The 20,952-nt window shown below is 38.4% G+C and overlaps 2 protein-coding genes across 4 annotated transcripts in view; one reads left to right on the plus strand and one right to left on the minus strand.

Annotated features, from left to right (window-relative positions):
- The window catches only part of LOC109405826 (adenylate cyclase type 6), a 626,637-nt gene that overhangs the window by 95,313 nt on the left and 510,372 nt on the right, over window positions 1–20,952 (plus strand). The window lies entirely within an intron of this gene.
- Window positions 1,499–15,261, minus strand: LOC109410481 (uncharacterized). Of its 2 annotated transcripts, none has more exons than XM_062855490.1 (3): window positions 13,882–15,261; window positions 12,991–13,474; window positions 1,499–12,725 (listed from the first exon to the last, which is right to left on the minus strand). In XM_062855490.1, exons 1-3 carry the CDS (start codon window positions 13,962–13,964, stop codon window positions 11,886–11,888), a joined length of 1,407 nt encoding a protein of 468 aa, XP_062711474.1. In that variant the 5' UTR covers window positions 13,965–15,261; the 3' UTR covers window positions 1,499–11,885. The 2 variants fall into 2 exon arrangements, with proteins under 2 accessions (XP_062711474.1, XP_019539584.3); XM_019684039.3 differs by having other exon boundaries at window positions 12,991–13,819; window positions 13,882–15,260.

The raw sequence follows: 20,952 nt of genomic DNA on the forward strand, positions 1-20,952 counted from the left end.
TCAAATGTTTAGGAAACAAAAACTAAACAAGGAGCTACAGCTACATATTAAAAACCGTATTTAAGATAAATTAATAAAAAACTTAACACTGTTTGAACATTTTTCGAAACAATTTTTTGTCGATGAAGGCATATAAACCTACCTTTATGATAGGTACAAATACTAAGTACTTAAAAACAATTTCATGCTTAAAACATAATATTTTCCAAAAATTATCATTTGTCAAATAATTCAATTTTCAGAAAATGTCTCTTAATTTATAAGTTAAAATTTTTTTCGTTCTTGTCCGACGAACCAACGAACTCCTGAAAACCTTATCCAGCCATAAAAGTATTATTTTGAAAATAAAATTTGATTGAATGTGATTGCAAGCAATTGCAAGAAAATTATCTCCTCAGAAAACATGCAAGGTTAATCAGTTCGAAGTAGGGGAACGATGACTTTGAAAACTGTAGCATTTTTTATGGGTCATACTGTATATATATTTTTTAAGAGATGCCCCTTCCGTTTCCCAGAAGGGGGAGGGAAACAATTTCAGATTTATGAATATCTTGACGGAGGTAATCAGAAAATGTGAAATTCAGAACTGGGTAGAAAAATAGCTAAATTATTTTTAAACATGTTACTAAATGAATTCCCAAAGGAATTGTTGAGGAAATAACAAAGAAAAAGCTTAACAAGAATTTTCAAAGAAACTCCCAAAATAATCTTTAAAAAATGCTGAAACAGTTTTATTGTAATTGCCTTTGGAATTTAGTTAAAAGTCATTCATTCAGAAAGAAATTTTGAAAAAAAATCTCGAAAGAAAATGCCGAAAAAAATTTCCACATATACCCATAAATTATCTGCAATATTGCATATCAAGTGAACAAACCTGAGAATGTTATTTGAATTTTCAATAATTTCTTTCTTAGAATTGTTTAAAAAGCACGGGTAGATTCAAAATGGCAAACTGATGATGAAAACTTTCCTTTTTGGTCATTTAAAATCCGAATGCAAAATTTGAGACAAATTTGAAAAAAAAAACCGTAGATATTAGACCATCGGAAAATTCATGAACTACTGTCAGCATGCTTCTTAACAGACAGAATAGTAAGTGAGTGTAACTTTTTGCAAATATGTGTTTCCATCCCTGATTTAATATGCAAATCATTCTGGGAGGGTGAATTAAATTAATCTCTTGTACCGACTTTTCGAACCCTCTAAGCAGAATACCCTCTTCGAATGAGTGTTATCAGTTTCGTACCTTTTAATTCCGCCCTATGTTGCTTATCCTTTGGAGCTCCAGTGGATAACTGACACTGAGGAAGATTACAAGTGGTAGTCGAAATATGCGTATCTGTCAAAGGATAAGCAACATAGGGCGGAATTAAAAGGTACGAAACTGATTACACTCATTTAAATTAATCTGTTAATTGTTGGATTCTGGGATAGGGATTTACACTTTAATAACTGGTTTAATGATATCATTTTTTTCTCTTTCCAGGTACCTAATTAAACAATCACACACGCCATTGTGCTTTTCCAGGTAAAACATTCAACTATTTAAATGCTTTAAAAATCATAGATAGTCTGCCACGTTCAGAGAACGTATTCAATCACTCAATAGACACTGAATTGCTGTAATTAGCCGTTTTTGTGAAAAATCACCATGGATGAAAGCCACACTTGTCCTCCAGCCGGCCTGACCATGAGCTCATTCAAAAATGTTCCACGTTTTCAAGGACCACCACCAGCAGTAGTCGCAGCAGCTTCAGCCTGCATCACCATCGAAAAAAGCCTGTGAACCCAGCGAGTCGTTCCGTACCGAGATGGCCCGATTGCGGCTGTTGAAAATTACTTACTCGTCCTGGCTGCTAGACGACTGCCAGAAAGTGTTTTTTTTTATCTGATTTTTGGATCCCATCCAATTCCCAACTCTCGCTCTTCGGTTCTCTCCGAGGTCGCGTGTCCTTAAATCTGAATGATGTATTGCTTGCTCCATCAGCTTACTTTGGGTACTGCACACTAGTTTTGTGAAGCTGTGAAAGCGAGCAGCAATGCATTCATTTTGGTGAAGTTCAAGTTTTTTTTTTAATTTTAGGCCTTTGTCCTTGGAGGCCAAAGGCTTCCCTGAGAGTTTTTATGGCTTGGATGCATTACATTTCATTCTGTGACGTAGGACGGCGTCTCTAGACGTTAGTCTGATTCGGACTAGAAAACTTTACCAATTTTATAACGTTATGCGTTTTGATATTCTAATATTTATCTTGCTACATACTTATTGTGTTACATATCAGGTGCAGAATGATGGTAAAATAGCTTAAATTGCAACAGAAAGTATGCTGATTGCTGGTAAAATCAAGGTAATAACTTGTTTAGTTATAATCAGAACAAAATTATAACAAAATGTGATATTGACTACAAGATAACTAGTTTATAGGGCCCATATAGCCGAGGCGGTAAACGCACGGGTATTCAGCATGACCATGCTGAGGGTGACGGGTTCGATTCCCGGTCGGTCCAGGATCTTTTCGTAAAGGAAATTTCCTTGACTTCCTTGGGCATAGAGTATCTTCGTGCCTGCCACACGATATACACATGCAAAATGGTCATTGGCAGAGGAAGCTCTCAGTTAATAACTGTGGAAGTGCTTGAACACTAAGCTGAGAAGCAGGCTTTGTCCCAGTGAGGACGTTACGCCAAGAAGAGAGAGAGATAACTAGTTTATATCAAAATGAGGTACAATTTTGTAATATTATTTTCGAAGTTTCAGAATAAAATAATACTACAATGAATTATTGAACAACTTTTTGATTATGTGATATAATTGAGTTATAACATTTTACAAACATGAAAGATGTTTGTGATTATATTACAATGAGTTATAAATATTATCGGGTTTGTATTCCCTATTTTTTGTGTTAAAAAACGTAGTGTGATAAACCATTATTATGAAAGGATTTTTGTAAGTGTCAAATGATAAGAAAAAGCCGATAGACATTGGATGTTACTTTATCAAAAAAATCGTCAAAGTGTTGAGAACAATTATCGCAATAATAATTGCCATTTTAGCGAACTTTAAAACGCATTGTTCTGATATTAGTACTACATACTACGGTTACCAACCCAGTCTCTGAAATTTTCGGAACCGTTTAATTCTACTGAATTGAACTTTGTTAGCGGCTGGTTGTTTCACAGCTACACCATCCATCGCACCATGGCCGCCATTTGTACCTACATAGTCAGTTTCGGCCAGTCCATCCGAAACTCATATCGCCACAGTTCGGCAGACAAAATTGGAAAAATGTAAATCGATTGGCCACAAGCACTAGCTGATTGCATTGTTGGCTATGGGGATGATGAAGGGGTGCTTGAATTCTCAGCGTGTGCATCGAGTGGTTTTCGTTCATTGTCCTTTCCTCCTCCGGGTAGTGGTGGTGAAGGACATGAGTGGACATCTGAATTTCGTTGGAATCGATTTGTGGCCATGACGATGCGATGCCTCCCAAAAATGTTATTGACATTTTGTGTTCTAGTTTACATAATAGACAATAGAATGGGGTGTTGTGATTATTATTGTAAAACTTCGTTGGTTTGTCTGAGTAATTTGCAATGGAGTCAGACCGTTTCAATCCTCTTATATCTAACCCCGCCTAAACACATGGTTCATGGTTCTAGAGATACTTAAACTGTAACTAAGCCTTCAGGAACACTGCCGTGCATTCTTTTATAAATTCCTCCAGAAATGCTTCAATTTATTTCACGAGGGATTTTTTTTGAACCTCTTTTAGCACAATAGTTTCACAAAAAATGAAAAAGTGAAGTGAAAAAGACATACTGGTGATGAACTTTGGTACGACTCTGAGGAAAATTTATTGGCTATTTCGGTAAGGATGTCTATCAAACAATCTAGCAAGCAATTACGAAAAACAAAATTATTGAATGAATTCAGCAATAACCCTTCGAAAGATGTCCATGAGGAACATAAAGCCAAATTCAGAATTATTTTCCGAAAAAAATCCAGAGGAAATTATAGAAGGAACTCTTTCTCCTGGAATTCCTGGACGAACTCTGTAGAAATTCAGAAAGGAATCCTAAGAAGCATTCCTGACTGAATCCGTAAATTCGCTTGCTACAGAGTGATAATCCTCCATAAATTTCTTCAGGCATTCCTTCAGAAGTTCCTTGTGAATTCCTCCATAAATTCCATCTTGTTTCCTAGGACAATTTCTTCTCAGATTCCTCCTAGAGTTCCTTCTGAGATTCATTACGAAGCTCCTTCTGGAATTCCTCCAGGAGTGACTACAGAGATTGACCTAAAAGTTCTTTATAAGATTTCTCCGGAGGTTCCTTCGAGGGACCCCCAGGAGTTCCTACTGAAATTACTCCAGCAGTTGCCTCAGGTGTCCTTTCAGGAATTAATTCTTGGAATCCTCAAAAAGTTTCTTCTTGGATTCGTCTAGAAGTTCCTATAAGGATTACCTTTTTTTTGAATTCCATAAGCAGCTTTTGTTTGAAAGTTTCTTCTGTGATTTTTCAATGAGTTTTTTCTTGAATTCCTCCAGAAGCTCCTTCGAGAATTCTCTCATTTGTTCGGAGATTCTTCTGGGACTCCTCCAAAATTTTCCAAAATTGATCAGGAGTTGCTTTTGGGATTCGTCCTAGAGTTCCTTCAAAGATTCCTCCTTCCAGAAATTTCAACCGTGATTTCTACCGATATTCTTCCAGAACTTCCTTTCGAAATTCACTCCTTCTTTTTAGGATTTCTTCGAGAGTCTTCTGGAATTACTCTATGATTCTTTCTGAGATTCCTCCTTTTGAAAATTCGGAGATTCCTCCAGGAGTTCCTTCCGGGATTCTTCCAGCAATTTCCTCCTGGATCCCTCTAGGATATATAGGATGTCTCCATTTTCTGAGATTGATCCAGCAGATCTTTCCTGGATTCCGCCAATATTTTTTTGGGGGATTTTTTCCATTTACTATTACCGAGATTTATCCAGGAACACCTTTTAAAATTCCTTCATGATTTACTTCCATACTTTCATGGTTTTATTTTCATTTTTTTTCAGGGGTAATATTTTGGGCACTTTTCTGCGATAACTCAGCCAATTCTGAACCAATTGACAGAATTTTTGGAACGCGATACTATACGTATACAAAATTTCAAGTAAATTGGATTGGAATTGACTGAGTTATAGTGAAGAGTGCCCAAAATACCGGCCACTGCCCAAGTGGTTCGCTACCTTATTATATAACAGTAATATCTATTGAAAATCCAAGGAACATTTCTATTTATTTTTGAAAAAGTTTCGCTAAACAAAATGTAATTTTAGAAAAAATATAAACATTTAGTTGAGTTAAAAAAAATCTACAAGATTATTGAATACAGTAATTAATACGGGTTGACTTTTAATGTCAGTATTATAAAGCTCACACTCTAAGAAAATTATGGAACGCTCATGGACTTTTTTGTCTCTTTAAAAAAAAATGCTTAGATATTTCTTTTCCTATATTTCTCTCAAAATATCAGAGTCGAAATTCATCAATGGGATCAACAATGAATCATCGTTCTATAGGTTGGGTTTTTGATAACATTTTACCGAAATTTCTTCAGAGGTTCCTTCAGGTATTCAAAGGTTCCTTCATATATTCAGGGACTCTCTCATGCACTTATTTAGCAATTCCAAAAAAAACTCGCTATTAATTCTTCTGGAAGACCCTTTTGCGTCTCTCCAGAAGCTCGGCTAGGTACTCCTCCAATAGGGTTTGCTTATGATTTATTCAAACCTTTCCTCTGGGATTCCTTCAGGAACTTTGCCGGTGATGGTTTTGGAGTTTATTCAAAGATTTTCTTAGCAATTCTTGCAGGAATGTATTTCTTAGCATCTTTAAGAAATTTTTAAGAAATTGTTCTATGAATACTAGCAGAGGGTTCTACAGCTTGTCCAGGTATTTTTTCAGGGATACCTTTAAAAACGTTTTTTTTTTGATTTTTTGAGTAATTCGTTAAAGAATTCCTTAAGGATTTCTGTTTTGTTTCTGTGGGATTCATTTCAGATTTTTTGTGAACTAATCGCTTTAGAAATTGTTTTTAAAATTCTCACAAAAATTCCCCAAGAAATAGCTCTATGAGATCAGAAATTCCACAGAAATTTATTAAAGAATTCTCTCAGTACCTTTCTCGGCAATTACTGCTACTGCTACTGATATTTACAGAAATTTATCTACAAATATCTTCAGGAGTCCCATCAAAAAATTTTCCCTGGAATTACTTCCCCAGAGTTTTCCCAGAAGTTTCTCCAGAAGTTTCTCGTGATTTTTTTTAATGATCAAGAAGGTATCTGAAAAAGTTTCTTCAGATATTCTGTCAGGCATTAATTCCTCTAGAGATAACTGCATGAACTGTTTCAAGAATTTTTGTCCAGAAACCTCACCAAAAGTGTTTTAACCCTCCTAAACCTAATCAAGGGCGAAGTCAGCTTTTCGGTCAGGGGGGCAAGTACCCATGGCAAATTTGTACCTACTAGCTTTTATAACTAAACGCAACACGATGAATTTCTGAAGGATTCCCTGAACAATGTTTGAAAGCACTTTTAGCATGTAAGTTCTTATATGTTCAAAGTAAGTCACAGTGTCTTGTACGCAACCAAATCCTGCGCTGCCGTGACTCTCTTGTGGCATGTGTGTTTCTTTGAAGAATTACTGAAGGAATTTCTCCAGAAATTCTTGATGTAATTCTTAAAAGTAATCAGGTAATCCTAGAAAAATTCTAGGGTATATCCATGGAAACGATGATTGAATGATTTTTGAAATTTCTGAAGGAACTCCTTATTGAAGTTTTGAAGAGAAAATGAGAGGAATTTCTGAAGAAATCACTTCAGGTATTTCTGGAGCCATCCCTGGAAAAATTACCGAAGCAATCCCTGGAGGAATTTCTTAAAGTATACCTGGAGGAATTCCTGGATAAATTCTGGAAATTCCTGTAGAAATTCATGGAGGAATCCCTAGAAAAAAATCTGAAGAAATCTCTTGAGGAATTCCTAGAGAAAATCTTAGAGAAATTTCGGAAGAAACCGTTGGAGGAATTTTTAGAGAAATTCCTAAAGCAATTCCTGGAATAATATCCAGAGAGAATCCTGAAGGAATTCCTGGAAGAAATTCTGAACAAATTTCTGGTGTAATCCCTGGAGAAATTCTTGGATGAACCCAGCAGGAATTCCTGGAGAATTTCCTTAAGAATTTTTTAGATTCATGGAGCAATCTCTGGAAGAATTCCTTGGGGAATTCCTGGAGAAATCTCCAGAGGAATTCTGGATGGAATCCCTGGAGAGGAACCCTGGAAAACATTCCTGGGCTGATTCCTGGATGAGTTCCTAGAGAAATTACTGGAAAAAATCTGGAGGAATCACTGAAGGCATTTCTGGAGGGATCTCTAGGGGAATTCTTGAAAGCATTACTGGAGGAATCTGTAAAGGAATTCTAGGAAATTTATATTTCTATTTCTATTATTTCTGTACCTCTGGAGAAATCATCGAAAGAATTCCTGAAGGAATCCCTGGGGGATTCCTTGGAAAAAAATGAGGAAAAATCTCTGGAGGAATCTCTGAAGTAATCCCTGAAGGAATTCCTGAAGAATCCCCAGGAAAAATCCTGAAAGCAATTCGTAGAGGCATTCCTAAGGGAATCCTTAAATAGTCCCTGGAGGAAGTACTGGATTGATTCCTGGAGGAGTTCCTGAATGAATCCCAAGAGGAACTCCTGAAGGAATTCTAAAAAGAGTTCCTGGGGGAATCCTTGGAAGAATTTTCCTGGAGCTGTTCCTAAAGAAATCACAGAAAAAAAAATTTCCGGGTGCATCCCTGAAAAAATCCTGAAGAATCTGTGAAGAAATTCCCAGAGGATTTTCTAGAAAAATTGCTGACATAATTTCTGAAAGATGTCCAGGGGCGATTTCAGGAAAATTCCTAGAGGAATTCTTGAAGAAATTCCTGGGGTTATTCCTGGAGCAGTTCCTAGAGAAATTACTGGAAAAAATCCTGAAAATATGCCTGGGGGAATTCCTGAAGGTATTCCTGTGGGAATTGCTGGAAGAATACCTGGAAAAATCTCTAGAGGAATATTTGAAACAATCACTGGATGAATTTATGGAGGATTTTCTAACTCCAATTTCTAACTCAGGGAGAAATGTCTGAAAAAATCCCTTGAGAATTCTCGAAAAAATTGTGGCGAATTCCCTGGAAAAAATCCCTGAAGGAATTCTAAGCGGAATTTCAGTGGAATTCCTGGAGGAATTCCTGCAGCAATTCCTGTAGGAAAATCTGGAAGAATTCCTGGAAGAAATCCATGTAGAAATTTTAGAAGGTAGAGAAAATCCTGAACAAATTTCTTAAAAAAATCTGTGAAGGATTTCCTGAGGAAATTTCTGGATGAATTGCTGACAGAATTTATGAATCAATTCCCAGATTAAATTCTGATAAAATTCTTAGAGGATCACTGAAGAAATCCCTGGGGTTTTTACTGGAGGAATTCCTCGTGGGACCTTGGAGAAATCCTGGAGGAGTCCCTGAAATAATTTGCTAGAGAAATACCTGGAGAAATCGCAGAAAAAATTTCTGGAGAAATCTCTACAATAATCAATAGGATAATCCCTGGAGCAGCAATTCTTGGTAGAATTCCTGAAAGAATTCCTGTAGGAATTCTTGAAGGGATTCCTAGAGAATACCCTAGAGGAAATTATTACTAGCGGAACTTCTGGAGAAATCTGTAGAGGAGCTCATAGAGGAATTTCTGGCGGAATTTCAGGGCGAATTTTTAGAGAAATCCCTGCAGGAATTCCCAGAGGAATTCCGGGAAGAATTTCTGATAAAATTTGTGGAGGAATCTCCCAAGGAATTCGTAAGTGAATTCCTTAGCAGGTTCCTCCAGGAGATTTTCTCCTTATTCGTAGGTGAACCAGAAATAATTCCCGAAGAAATCGCAGATGGCATTCTTTGAGAAAATCTTAAGGAATCCTTAAAAGAGTTCATGGAGAAATCCCTGCAGCAGTTCCTGGAAAAATCCCAAGAGGAATTCCTGAAAAAACTCCACAAGGAATCTCGGAACCAATTTCAAGGGGAATTCATGAGGGAATCCCTAAACAGTTCATGGAGAAAGTACTGAATAAATTCCTGAGGGAGTTCCTTAAAAAATACATGAAAAAATTCCCGAAGGAATCCTTAGAAGAGTTCCAGGGGAAATCTTTGGGGGAGTTTTTAAAATAAGTTGTTCCAGAAAGAATCACAGAAGGAATTCCCGAATTATGTCCTAGAGAAATTCTTGGAAGAATCCCTGGAGAATATACTAGAGGAATGTCTGTAGGGATTCCCGGAGGAATCTCTAGAGAAACTCCTGGAGAAATCTCTAGCAGAACTCCTGGAGGAGTTTTTAAAGGAATCCCTGCAGCAATTTCCAGAGGAAATCTTGGAATAATTCGTGGAGAGGAATCCCTTGAGAAATTCCTGAATGAATCGCAGGAAGAATTCCTGAAGAAATCGCAGATGAAATTCTTGGCGGAATCCTGAAGGAATCCTGGAGAATCTCCTTGAGGGCCCCTGCAGCAGTTCCTGCCTAAAGGAATCCTTGTAGGAATTTCTGAAAAATCCCCAGGAGGAATCCTGGAAGCAATTCCAAGAGGCATTCCTAAGGGAATTCCTGAATAGTCCCTGGAGTAACTCCTGAAGGAATTCACCATAGAGTTCCTGGGGGAATCCTTAGAGGAATTTCCCTAGTGTTGTTCCTAAAAGAATCACAGAAGAAATATCCGTGCTAATCTCTTGAGGAATTCTTCAAGGAATCCCAGGAAGAATTCCTGGAGAAATCTCAAATTTATGGAGAAATCGAAGAGAGAGAAATTCAAGAAGAGGTCGTGGAGGAACTCCGGAAGAAACCCCAGAAGCAATCCCGAACGCAATACCAAGGGGAATTCCTTAGGGAATCTCTAAACATTTTCTGGAGGAAGTACTGAATTAATTCCTGGAGGAGTTCCTGAAACAACTCCAAGAGGGATTCCTGAAAGAATTCTTAAGAGTTCCTGGAGGAATCCTTGGAGATTTTTTTTTCCAAATTAACCCTGGAGTTGTCTCTGAAAGAATTACAGAAGAAATTGCTGCAAGAATTCTTGGAGGGAAACCTGGAGAAATTCCTGAAGAAATCCCATGAGGAATCCCGGAAGCAGCTCCATGAGTCCATGAGGAATTCCTTAGGAAATCTCAGGAAAGCTTTTTTACAAATTCCTGGAAGAATTTCTGTAGGAATATCTAGAAAAAAAAATATGCAGAAATCCATGTCTGCCATAAATTCTGGACAAATTATTGTTAGCATCTTTGGATGGACTCACAAAATTTAGCCATTTAACCTAGCTTGTTATTTGGTAAAATTATATGATAAGATTGAAGTGGTTCTTTTGGAGAAATACTTGGCGAAATTTCTTGTGGTTTTCGAGTGAAAATGGATTGATAATTATGGATAAAAACCGTGTTTATTAGAATAGTTTATTTCTTGATATAGTTTTTTTGGAACTCTGAATTACTGATAATCTTTGAATTGGCTCGAATTTGTAAAAAAAAATCTAACGGCCAGGGGGGTGGGTCTGCACGGTCGCCCCTGCCCCCCTCTGGCTACGCCTATGAACCTAATCCTCCTGACTTAAACATCCTACTAGGGTTAAGGGAATCCTTCAGGGATTCTTTCCAGTATTCTTCCAGCAATATTTTATGTAATTTTAAGAAAAGCTTCTGAAGAAAATCCAGGAGGAACATCTGAAGCAATTTTGCATGAGTCTCTGATGCAATCCCAGGAGATATTATTGACGAAACCGCAAGAGCGATTAAAAAGAAAACCTTGTAGGAATTCCTGCAGCAATCCCTAAAGGAATTTCTCACAAAATAGGAACTCCATGGGAAAACTTTAGAATCTTAAATTAAAAAAAAAAAAATACTGAAGAAGTATTCAGAGATATTTTGGAAGCATTCCAAGCAGGAATTTCTGAAAAAAATCCTTATGGGAATTTCTGAAGAAATCTAAAGCAGAATCTCTGAAAAAAAAATCAGGAAGTACTATTGTGTGAATATCTTGAGACTCTGAAAGAATCCTAGGAAAATTCTTGAAGAAATTCCAGGAGTAATTTCGGTGGACTTTATTGGAGATATATCACGAGACACCGTAAGTGGAATTCAGTAGAGGTGGAAGAGTTGTACGGCATTTTTAGGTAAATTTCTGGAGAAATCTCTGATGAAATTCTGATATTATTCCTGGAGTAATCTGTGTACGTATTACGAAAACAGATCCTGCAGAAATACCTAGAAAATTGCCTAGATCAGCTTCTGTAAAGATTCCTCAAAAGCACACCATCCTTATGAATTTCAGTAGAAATTCATGGGAAATATTTTTGAGCAGGTTTCTTGAAGAATTCGTGGAGAAATTCATAGGGGCATCCTTAGAGAAAATGTCGGAGATATTTCTGGAGAAATACATCTCTGTATGAACTCATGCAGGACGAATTCCCGTCTGAATCATTAAAAGTAATAATCAAAAAAAAAAAAACTGTGGAGAATATTCTGCAGGATTTTTCAGATGATTCCCTGGAGAAATTTCCTGTGGGAATTTTTATGAGAATAGTCATAACAATTTTCAAAACACTTTCCTATGTCTCTTACTTTAACCCTTAACGAATAGTTTATTAAGCAACTGTTTTGCGCTTCTGCAGTTTATTCAAACCCATATAATACATCAGAAATTAATACAATCTTACGTGGCACTCTACATTTAAGTTTAACTTTTATGAAAAACCATTATATTTATCCTAATAACTATTCACTTTATAATCTTCAATGGCGTAAATTACATTAATGTCACACTTTTCAAACTCATCGCTTCTTTTCCAATTTCAAACTTTGGGAGACAAGTTCTTTATAGATACGCCACTCTTCAATATTCTCCAGCTCGCACTGCCCTTTGCTCCAATCGTCGTATCGCTTGTGAAACAGAACCCCATCGAAGGGAGGGTCGTCACGGAAGTTTTCGTCATCCAAGCCCACCAGGCGGTAGGCCTTCGTAGCAAGACCGTAGATCGTTTGATAGAGGAAAACCAAGCGGAAGGGGCGACTCGCGATCTTCCTGGGGTAATCGACGGCTTTGGGGTCGTACGTTTCGAAGGCCACATCGTAGGCTACTTGCAGTAGCAAGTCGGCTTCAAACAGCTCGAGGACCTTTTGGTCCAAGAGGTAGTACACGCTGAAAACGGTTATGCGTAGCTGCGGTGGGACTTCTCGCAGTTCGTCCGGATTGAGTGTGTCCGAAGCTATCCACGCCAGGAGCTGATACTTCACAGTTTGAAGGTCTTCCAGGACGACGGGGTCTTTGGACAGAAGGTCGAGTAGTGTGGGGGTTTCGATGCCTCGAGGATATACTACGGGGTAACTGTGGGCCTGATGTGGTTCATGATGGGTCGTTTTGATGATGATCGAACACTGAGTGGGCTGTCGGGGTTTGCGATGGAACAGAATTATTCCAGCCATGTGCACAATCAGTGAAATTTGTAGCTGACCGTAGTCCTGACCAAAATCCGTTCTGCGCATATCTACCAACCCGATGCTTACGTCCAGTCGCTTTTCCAGCCATAACAGATACATGAAGGCGGATTCCTGCTTGGAAAGGGCTTCTTGAACAAGATCGCCAGTAGTGGAACCGTCTTGCGGGTTGATATTCTGAAAATAAATGTGTATTTGTGTAAAATGAAAAAAGTAAAATAAAAAAATGAAATAAAATAAAATAAAAAAAAAATAAAAAAAATAAAATAAAATAAATAATATAGAAAAAAAATCAAATCAAGTCTAAACAAGTATTATGAAATTAAATAAAATGAAGTAAAATAAAACAGAAAATAATATGATAAAGAAAATCAAAATAAAAAAAAACAAAAAAAAAATTAACTTATAAAATAAATAAATGAAGAAAAAAGGTTTAAATTACCACACTGTAGGTATCCAAGCTCTGCTGAAACTGCTTAAACCAAGTGCTACTGTTTGTAAATGCGCTCAAAATGTTCCTAATAGCCGCCTCGTTGAGGGGTCCATTTCCGAGACCTTTAATGTACCGGGCCAATTTGGAAAATTTATCCCCGTAACCAAGCTGGTAATGAAGCAGCTTCACGACATCAAATGGCATGATGTCGTTGCCACTGAGAGTGGCCAACAGTGGCATTTGCTGGAAGCTCAAGTCCAGATGTCTAACCAGAGCGGCCCGATTGTACTCCATGGTCACCAGGGTGGGCAGCTGTATCTCACGAGATGACCAGTACTTCCAGGATCCCTCGTAGATGAGAAAGTCCGAGTCGTTGGAGATGATTGCCAGGGCGTTCACTTTTGTCACATGGGCTGCCAACTCTTGATCGCACTCATGAGTCATGGTCACCTTCAGCTCTCCGTACTTTTTGGCGATGAATTTCAAAGCGTATCTGAAGTTCAAAGGAGGAGAATAATTCATCAATGTGGTCAAATCGAAACCCATATCAACGGCACTAATCAGCGGCAACATCTCCTCATATCGACGATCCTGACGTGCGCACCAGGTTTCGTTTTTCGATTCCGGTACCGGGCCATCGTAGAAGAACACTAATTTGGCACCCAGGCCTTTCAGTTTACCGAAAAACTCATCGATCACAGTGTAGGCCAAATTGAACCGCCCGCCGAAGTAGAGTCCTTTCCGATCGTATTTACTCAGCGGTGTATACAGCGTGATCAGATCAATTACGATAATAGGTGGCTTTGGATTGGTTTTCCCAGCTTTCTCGAAGTACTTTCTGTTGCGAAGATAAGGCCTCCAGTCAGTGTACGATATCCATTACAAATTTAAACTACTCACCGGATTTCGTCTTCGATATTGATTCTGATGAATCCACCTGGGACGGTTTCCCGGATGTAGGTATCCAGATGTCGCACACCCATATTGGAAAAAATCGTTCCGACCCAACGTACTAATTGCTGTGCGTAATTGTACAAGGATCTAATCCTGCGGGAGACACCTCCGCTTACTAATGCTCACTGAAGTAGACTAACTGAGCGTGCACATTCAATAGTGGTCTTCGATGACGTACGTTTGTGGCCACACATTAAGTTTTTTTTCGTTCGAATTAATTGGAACAAAGGGTCCACCAATTTAAATGTTGTGGATATGAGTTTTCGATATTGAATAATTAAAAAGGTTAGTTCTTTTTAAATAACTATGGTAGAAAATCAATACGTTGCGTTTGTTCCAATGGTATTAGGGAAACATTATGGATATCAGTAAGTTTATTTTGAAAATAACAGTCTAAGGTGAATGAGTTTTTGAAAAAAAAAAAACAGTACGGAAGTCTACAAATAAAATAAAATAAAAGAACATGGAAAAAATAAAAAAAATAAAAAAGAACAAAAATAGAAAAGTATATTAAATTAAATTAAAAAAATACATATAAGAAAATATGAATTCATATAAAACAAAATTGAACACGATAAAATATATAGAAATTATATGATATGAAGTGAAATAATAAAATAAAAAAAAAATAAAAAATCGGAACAGTAAACGTCTTAGTGCACTACTCTACACCTGTGGCATTTGCCAATGAAAACCAGCAGCTGTTGAGAGTTCCCCACTGATACATGCCAAGTTTCACTGGCGTACAGCAGCACAGACTAATCTGAATAGAAGGTGAATGATTACAATAGTGAAACTAGAGAACTAACAGAAAAATGATAGTATTGTAAATGTAAAAAAATAATAATAATAAATGCATAAGACACTTGTTCCAATTGCGCGACCCTTTGGTCCAGATCGTTCATTGGGTTGATCAAAACAAAGATAAAACAATTTGATACAAAATCTCCGAATGCAAAGTCACGCCCGTAAGCAGCTAAGCTTGTCTATAGCTACAGGCTCGTCTTGAATTTGCCATCACATCAATAATGTGCACCAGTGAGAGAGACCCCTTGCTGATGTTTCTGCTAATGGCACACTTCAGCGGGAGGCGGTTGTGAGATGGAAGAGTAAACAATTTGGCGATGCTGATACGCATGACGATGATGTTGATGCATTACGTGCCAAAAATGCGTTTATTAGCGGGGAATCACATTCGTGTACTGGCGCAACAATGTGTTGACTGTGCATCGGATTTCAGATGCTGCATCTTTTTAAATTAATTAATTATTGCCATCATTATATTGCGCATTTCCCACCCTACTGGACCCCTTTCGCAGTTAGTATAAGTGCAGGATCGTGAATTAAACTGCGATTTTGCATCGAATCGTGTCGGTGTCTTCTGCGCACTTATGCATTACAAGTTGCTGAATAAGTGCGCAGAAGACACCAAATCGATTGGATGCAAAACCTCAGTTTTATTCACGATCCCGCACTTATACTAACTGCGAAAGGGGTCCGGTGGGGTGGGAAATGCGCATTAGTTCGTTTAAAGATGCAAAGGTTTCATCATCTCATGTCTCGTTTGACTCTATTTAACCGCCTAAATTTCTGACCAGTACTGTCTTAAGCTAGTGGAGTAAGCGATTTCTGCAGCATCCAGTTTCAATGAATGGACCACCACAGACGTTTCCTGTCCGGCTTTCGAATAGTAGAAAATTGAAGCTATCGTTAGGGGAGACGAATGCAAATCGCTACCCTGTCATGCGACAAAACTTACCAAACATACGAGCGATTGCTCAGATTGGCTAGCGCCCAGGACATCAGTCAGAGGGCAGAAGACAAAGACCTTATTCTACAAGGGGGCAGGATGGATACATTGCACATCTGTATATCATAAGAGTTTTAGTTTTTACCGTACTGGAAAAATGGAAAATTAATACTGATTTTTCTTGGAAATTAAAATTTTTGTAAGAAAATTATTTATAATTTTTTTTTTCAAATAATAAAATCAAGGCTAGCCATTTTTGAAAAATTCTTTGGAAATTCATGAAGTTGCTTTGCAGAGGTTAGTCAAGTATTTTTAATTGAAATGATTCAGATGCTGCTGTTTTGTAATAATTACACAGCGTAACAAAAAATAACTTTTTGTCTGTCTCAAGAGCAAACTTATGAGTTTCTGACAGATTTTGGGCCGCTGAATCTGAATCCGGGCTCAGATTAGCTCTAACACGTCACAATTTTGAGCTATACCTCAATTTTTAGGGCAAAATATGCTATTTTGGGCTTTTTTGACTGCAAGCCGTTAAGCAAGGTAATATTTTTTTAAGCAATCAAAAGGTTAATTGGTCAATAAACATCTAAATTAACGACTCATGCAAAATATTTCGTTTTACCAAATCGAATTTGATAGTTTTAAGCGATTTATGTTAGGTACGATATTTCCCATACAAGTCATCCTCCAAAAGTTGCATGCAAGTTTTCATACTAACATAAAATGCTTAGATCTATAAAATTTGATTAGGTAAAACGAAATATTTTTCATGAGTCGTTAATTTAGATGTTAATTGGCCAATTAACCTTTTGATTGTTTAAAAAAAATATTTCCAAGCTTAATGGCTTGCAGTCAGAAAAGCTCAAAATCGCATATTTTGCCCTATAAATTAAGGTATAACTCAAAATTGTGACGTGTTAGAGCAAATCTGTGCCCGGATTCGGATTCAGAGGCCCAAAATCCTTCGGAGACACATAAGTTTGCTCTTGAGACAAAAAAATGTTGCGCTGTGTTATTTTTATATTTTTAATGATAATTTTTCGAAAAAAATCAATTTTCTGATTATTGTTTTATTATAGTATCTCTCAGCATTCTTACTAGGAAATGTGTTAGGATCACTTTTAAGAAATTTCCTGGAGTTCGTGGATATATTTTGCAGTTAGTAATACAAGTATTTTGAACTAAGATTTTTCAGCTGATGCTCTTTTACAATATTTAATAATTTATTATTGTTTTTTTTTTATTATTTCTTTTCACTTTTTTATCTTTTCAATAAAAAAAATCATTGTTAAAAGCCCTTTTAAAATATGTAGACCAGCTTCGTAATCTATTATTATTTTTAGCTTTATTATTTTAATCCAAGTCTGATTCATCTCCAAGTTTAAAAAAAAAAAAAAATCTGACATAATTACTTGTTTAGGATTATACTGTGCAAAGTAAAGCTATTAACCCACCATCAGATGCGTGCGTATACATACTCAGTACATACGTCTCAGAAAAATACGAAATCCCGCCAAATTCATCCGGGTGCCAATCTTGTTCAAAGATGAACTCTTCATTTGGCTAGTAAAGCAGACATAATTCAGAAAAAGAACAGAAGGTACTCGAATCATACGTTAATTTTTTTTAAGGTGTACTCGACGTGAGTACTGGCATTGGTGTAAGGAATTTGCTCGAAGAATACCAGAAAAACTATTTAACAGAAACACAACAGAAACAACTGATGAAATCTAAAAACAATAAACTTTTGGAGAAATCCTAGGAAGATTTTTTGAAGGAGTAGATTTGCGCCAACAGCGTACAGTCCGTTGCAAAACTAGACAAACGAAAATTGTCATGTACCAACAACAAATCAACCAGACAGTTACAGGTAGATGAAACTTAAGACCAAAAACGACCAATCAGTTACCCCTGAAGATGACAAGTGTCAGAACGTCGGGCAAACAACAAACCTCGTTTTCCGAATTGAAGACTGCGTAGCCGTTTAATTCCTACAGTAATATTCAACGTTTGACAATGATTTTATTGCCCTTTTCCAGCTACACCAGTCGGCTGAAAGAGACGAAAAAACTTGAAGTATTGTGGGCAAAGAACGTTTAATTGGAAAATTGACAGATAAATTGGTGAAAAAATTGCCACTTGTTTTGGTGGGGTTTGAACCCACGACTCCGTATAGCTAGTCCGGCGCTTTAACCAACTAAGCCACAGTATTCTATTCCGCAGAATTGTAATTGTAGGTGCTTTTGCTTCTGCAAACCTGAGCATCTGTTCTCCAGGAGGAGCGGCTCACAACAGCGTCTGATCCACATGTTAGGGGCGGCTGATCAACGCCTGAGTGCCAGGGAAGGACTCTAAGCTCAACTGTGCACTATGGTCCTCCGGAAAGTAGGGGGTTGGTGTCAGGCCCTACGAGCCAGCCGTAAAAAAACATTGTAACTGAAAATCAGCAACAGAATAATATGAGCCGAGACCAACGGCAATGACCCCAGCGAACAAAAAGGACTTGCGATTTGAAACTCTGTACGTGGATTTGCTGATCTCTCAACTTCATTGGGAGCACCCCGCGGAAGGACCGCGGGTTCCGCATCGTAGCGCTGCAGGAGGTGTGTTGGACAGGATCCATGGTGCGAACGTTTAGAGGTAATCATACCATCTACCAGAGCTATGGCAACACACGTGAGCTGGGAACAGCTTTCATCGTGATGAGTGATATGCAGAGGCGGGTGATCGGTTGGTGAGCGATCGACGAGTACGACTGCTGCCCAAGCCACGATGTCAAGATCATCATAGGAGATAGAAACGCTCAGGTAGGCCAGGAGGAGGAATTCAGACCGACGATTGGTAAGTTCAGCGCCCACCAGCTGACGAACGAAAATGGCCTACGCCTCATCGATTTCGCTGCCTCCAAGAACATAGCCATTCGTAGAACCTTCTTCCAACACAGCCTCCCGTATCATTACACCTGGAGATCACCACAACTAACGGAATCGCAAATCGACCACGTTCTGATTGATGGACGGCACTTCTCCGACATTATCGACGTCAGGACCCATCTAACATCGCTAATATCTACTCTGATCGCTGCCTGGTGATGGTTAAACTGCGCCCAAAACTCTCCGTTATTAACAATGTACAGTACCGGCAGCCGCCCCGGTACGATCTAGAGCGACTGAAGCAACCGGATGTCGCCACCGCATACGCGCAGAATCACGACGCAGCGTTGCCGGATGAGGGTGTGCTCGATGTGGCCCCTCTAGAGGACTACTGGAGTACAGACCAAGCAGCTATCAACAAAGCCGGCGAGAGCACTATCGGGTACGTAAAACGGAGTTGACGAAACGATTGGTTCGAAGAGGAGTTCAAAGCGGTTCTGGAGGAGAATGGCGCAGTGCGGGCGGTAATGCTGCAGCATGGAACCCGACAGCATATGAAGCGATACAGACAGAAGCGGAAGCAGCAGATCGGTCTCTTCCAGGAGAAAATGCGCCGCCTGGAAGAAGCTGAATGTGACCAAATGGAATAAAAAATAAAAAATAAAGGCTTCGTGCCGCAAGCCTAAATAGCGTTAGCGTTAGCGTTAGCATAGTTACGGTATACATCGTAGATTGGATACTAACGACATTCATGTTCCTTTTGATAATCATGCCCAGACTGCTTTCCGGAACTAGGCTGGGGAATTAACCACGCTCCAGTCTTAAACAAAAATACCAAAAGCATGAATGTCGCTATTCCTGGCCACGCCCATCTTTACCGTAACTTGGGATGTGGGGAGGAAATGTTGATGTAGTACTTATTTAAGAGGCCTCCGACTCAGCGACACTCCCATAAATACTACGGAGGGGGGGTTGGGAGAGGTAATAGGTCAAGGATTCGCCTGAAAAGCTGGCGATGGACCCATGTCATTTGTTGTTTATTTGGTTGTAATTTAATCTTTTGAATGCCGGCAATCAAAAGAGATGATCTTATTTACAGTATGAATTGTTATGTTTCCGCTCAGTGTGAGGCCTAAGCAGAACCGATCCCTCCAGGGTCATCGGAACGTTGCAATATGTTTAGGAAACCGTACAATACCGTATAATCGCGAAGCGTATGTCCAAAAAAATAAATTAAAAAAAAAAATAGATAAAAATAATACAGTGGTTTTTCGGTTTTATCACGGTCAAAAAAATTTTTACCGTGATATAAACGAAACCGTGAATTTAGCGAAACGAGAAATAAATGTAAATTTTTTATCCAAAATCTCCAGCTGCAAAATATAGTCGTAACATATATTTTTTAACTGTTTTCGTGGACTGAACAATGCAATATTGATTTTATATTGATTTCGGAATGTTTTAAAACAAGTGTGATAAAAACGAAATGAAAATCGTGATATAATCGAACAGAAAACCGTGAATTTGGGCGAGTAGTGATTAAAACGACTAGTGATAAAACCGAAACGCCATTGTAATAAGAATAATAATAATAAAAAAAATCTGCCTATTGTTAAGCACAAGCAGAAACCGGGTCATCGGAACGCTACAATATGTTCATAAAATTACGAGAAAGAAAAAAAAATGAAAAAGTAAAACTGCCTATTGCAAAGCACAAGCAGAAACCGGGTCATCGGAACGCTACAATATGTTCATAAAATTACGAAAGAGAAAAAAAAACAGATCATGCAAGTACAAAAAAAAAATAATAAAAAAAAATAATTCCGATGACCCGGTTTCTGCTTGTGCTTCGTGCCGCGAGCCTAAATGTGCAAAAATTAGGACGGGAGCTTCTTGACGGACGGACGTGAAGTGATCAAAAGGTGGAAGCAGTTCTATAACGAACACCTGATTGGTGTGCAGAGCGCAGACATGGAGGATCAAGGCAGCGGGAGAAATTACTACATCAATAGAGCAGGGAGCAACAATGCAACAACGCACTATCTACAAGAAAGGTGACAAGTTGGAGTGCGAGAACTTCCGGGCGATCGCAATTCGGAATGCCGCTTAAAAGTGATATCCCAGATAATCTTCACCCAAAGTGAATGAGTTTTTGAGAAGTTATCACATCGGCTTCAGTGACGGCCACTCGACAACGGACCAAATCTTCACCGTGCGGCAATCCTCCAAAAATGCCGCGAATACCAGATCCCAATGCACCACCTGTTCATCGACTTCAAGGTGGCGTACGACAATATCGACCGCAGAGAGTTATGGAAAATCATGGGAGAGAATGGCTTCTCTGGGAAGCTCATTACTTTGAGCGTCGATGGACGGTGTAAGAAGCTGCGT

Source organism: Aedes albopictus, chromosome 3 (assembly GCF_035046485.1).
Source record: "Aedes albopictus strain Foshan chromosome 3, AalbF5, whole genome shotgun sequence".
NCBI lineage: Eukaryota > Metazoa > Arthropoda > Insecta > Diptera > Culicidae > Aedes > Aedes albopictus.

Coding starts and splice junctions, on each gene's coding strand:
- LOC109410481 (XM_019684039.3), bottom strand. CDS start 13,964: ATGGGTGTGCGACATCTGGATACCTACATCCGGGAAACCGTCCCAGGT. Junction 13,820..13,881: donor AATATCGAAGACGAAATCCG/GTGAGTAGTTTA, acceptor TCTTCGCAACAG/AAAGTACTTCGAGAAAGCTG. Junction 12,726..12,990: donor GCTTGGATACCTACAGTGTG/GTAATTTAAACC, acceptor ATTTATTTTCAG/AATATCAACCCGCAAGACGG.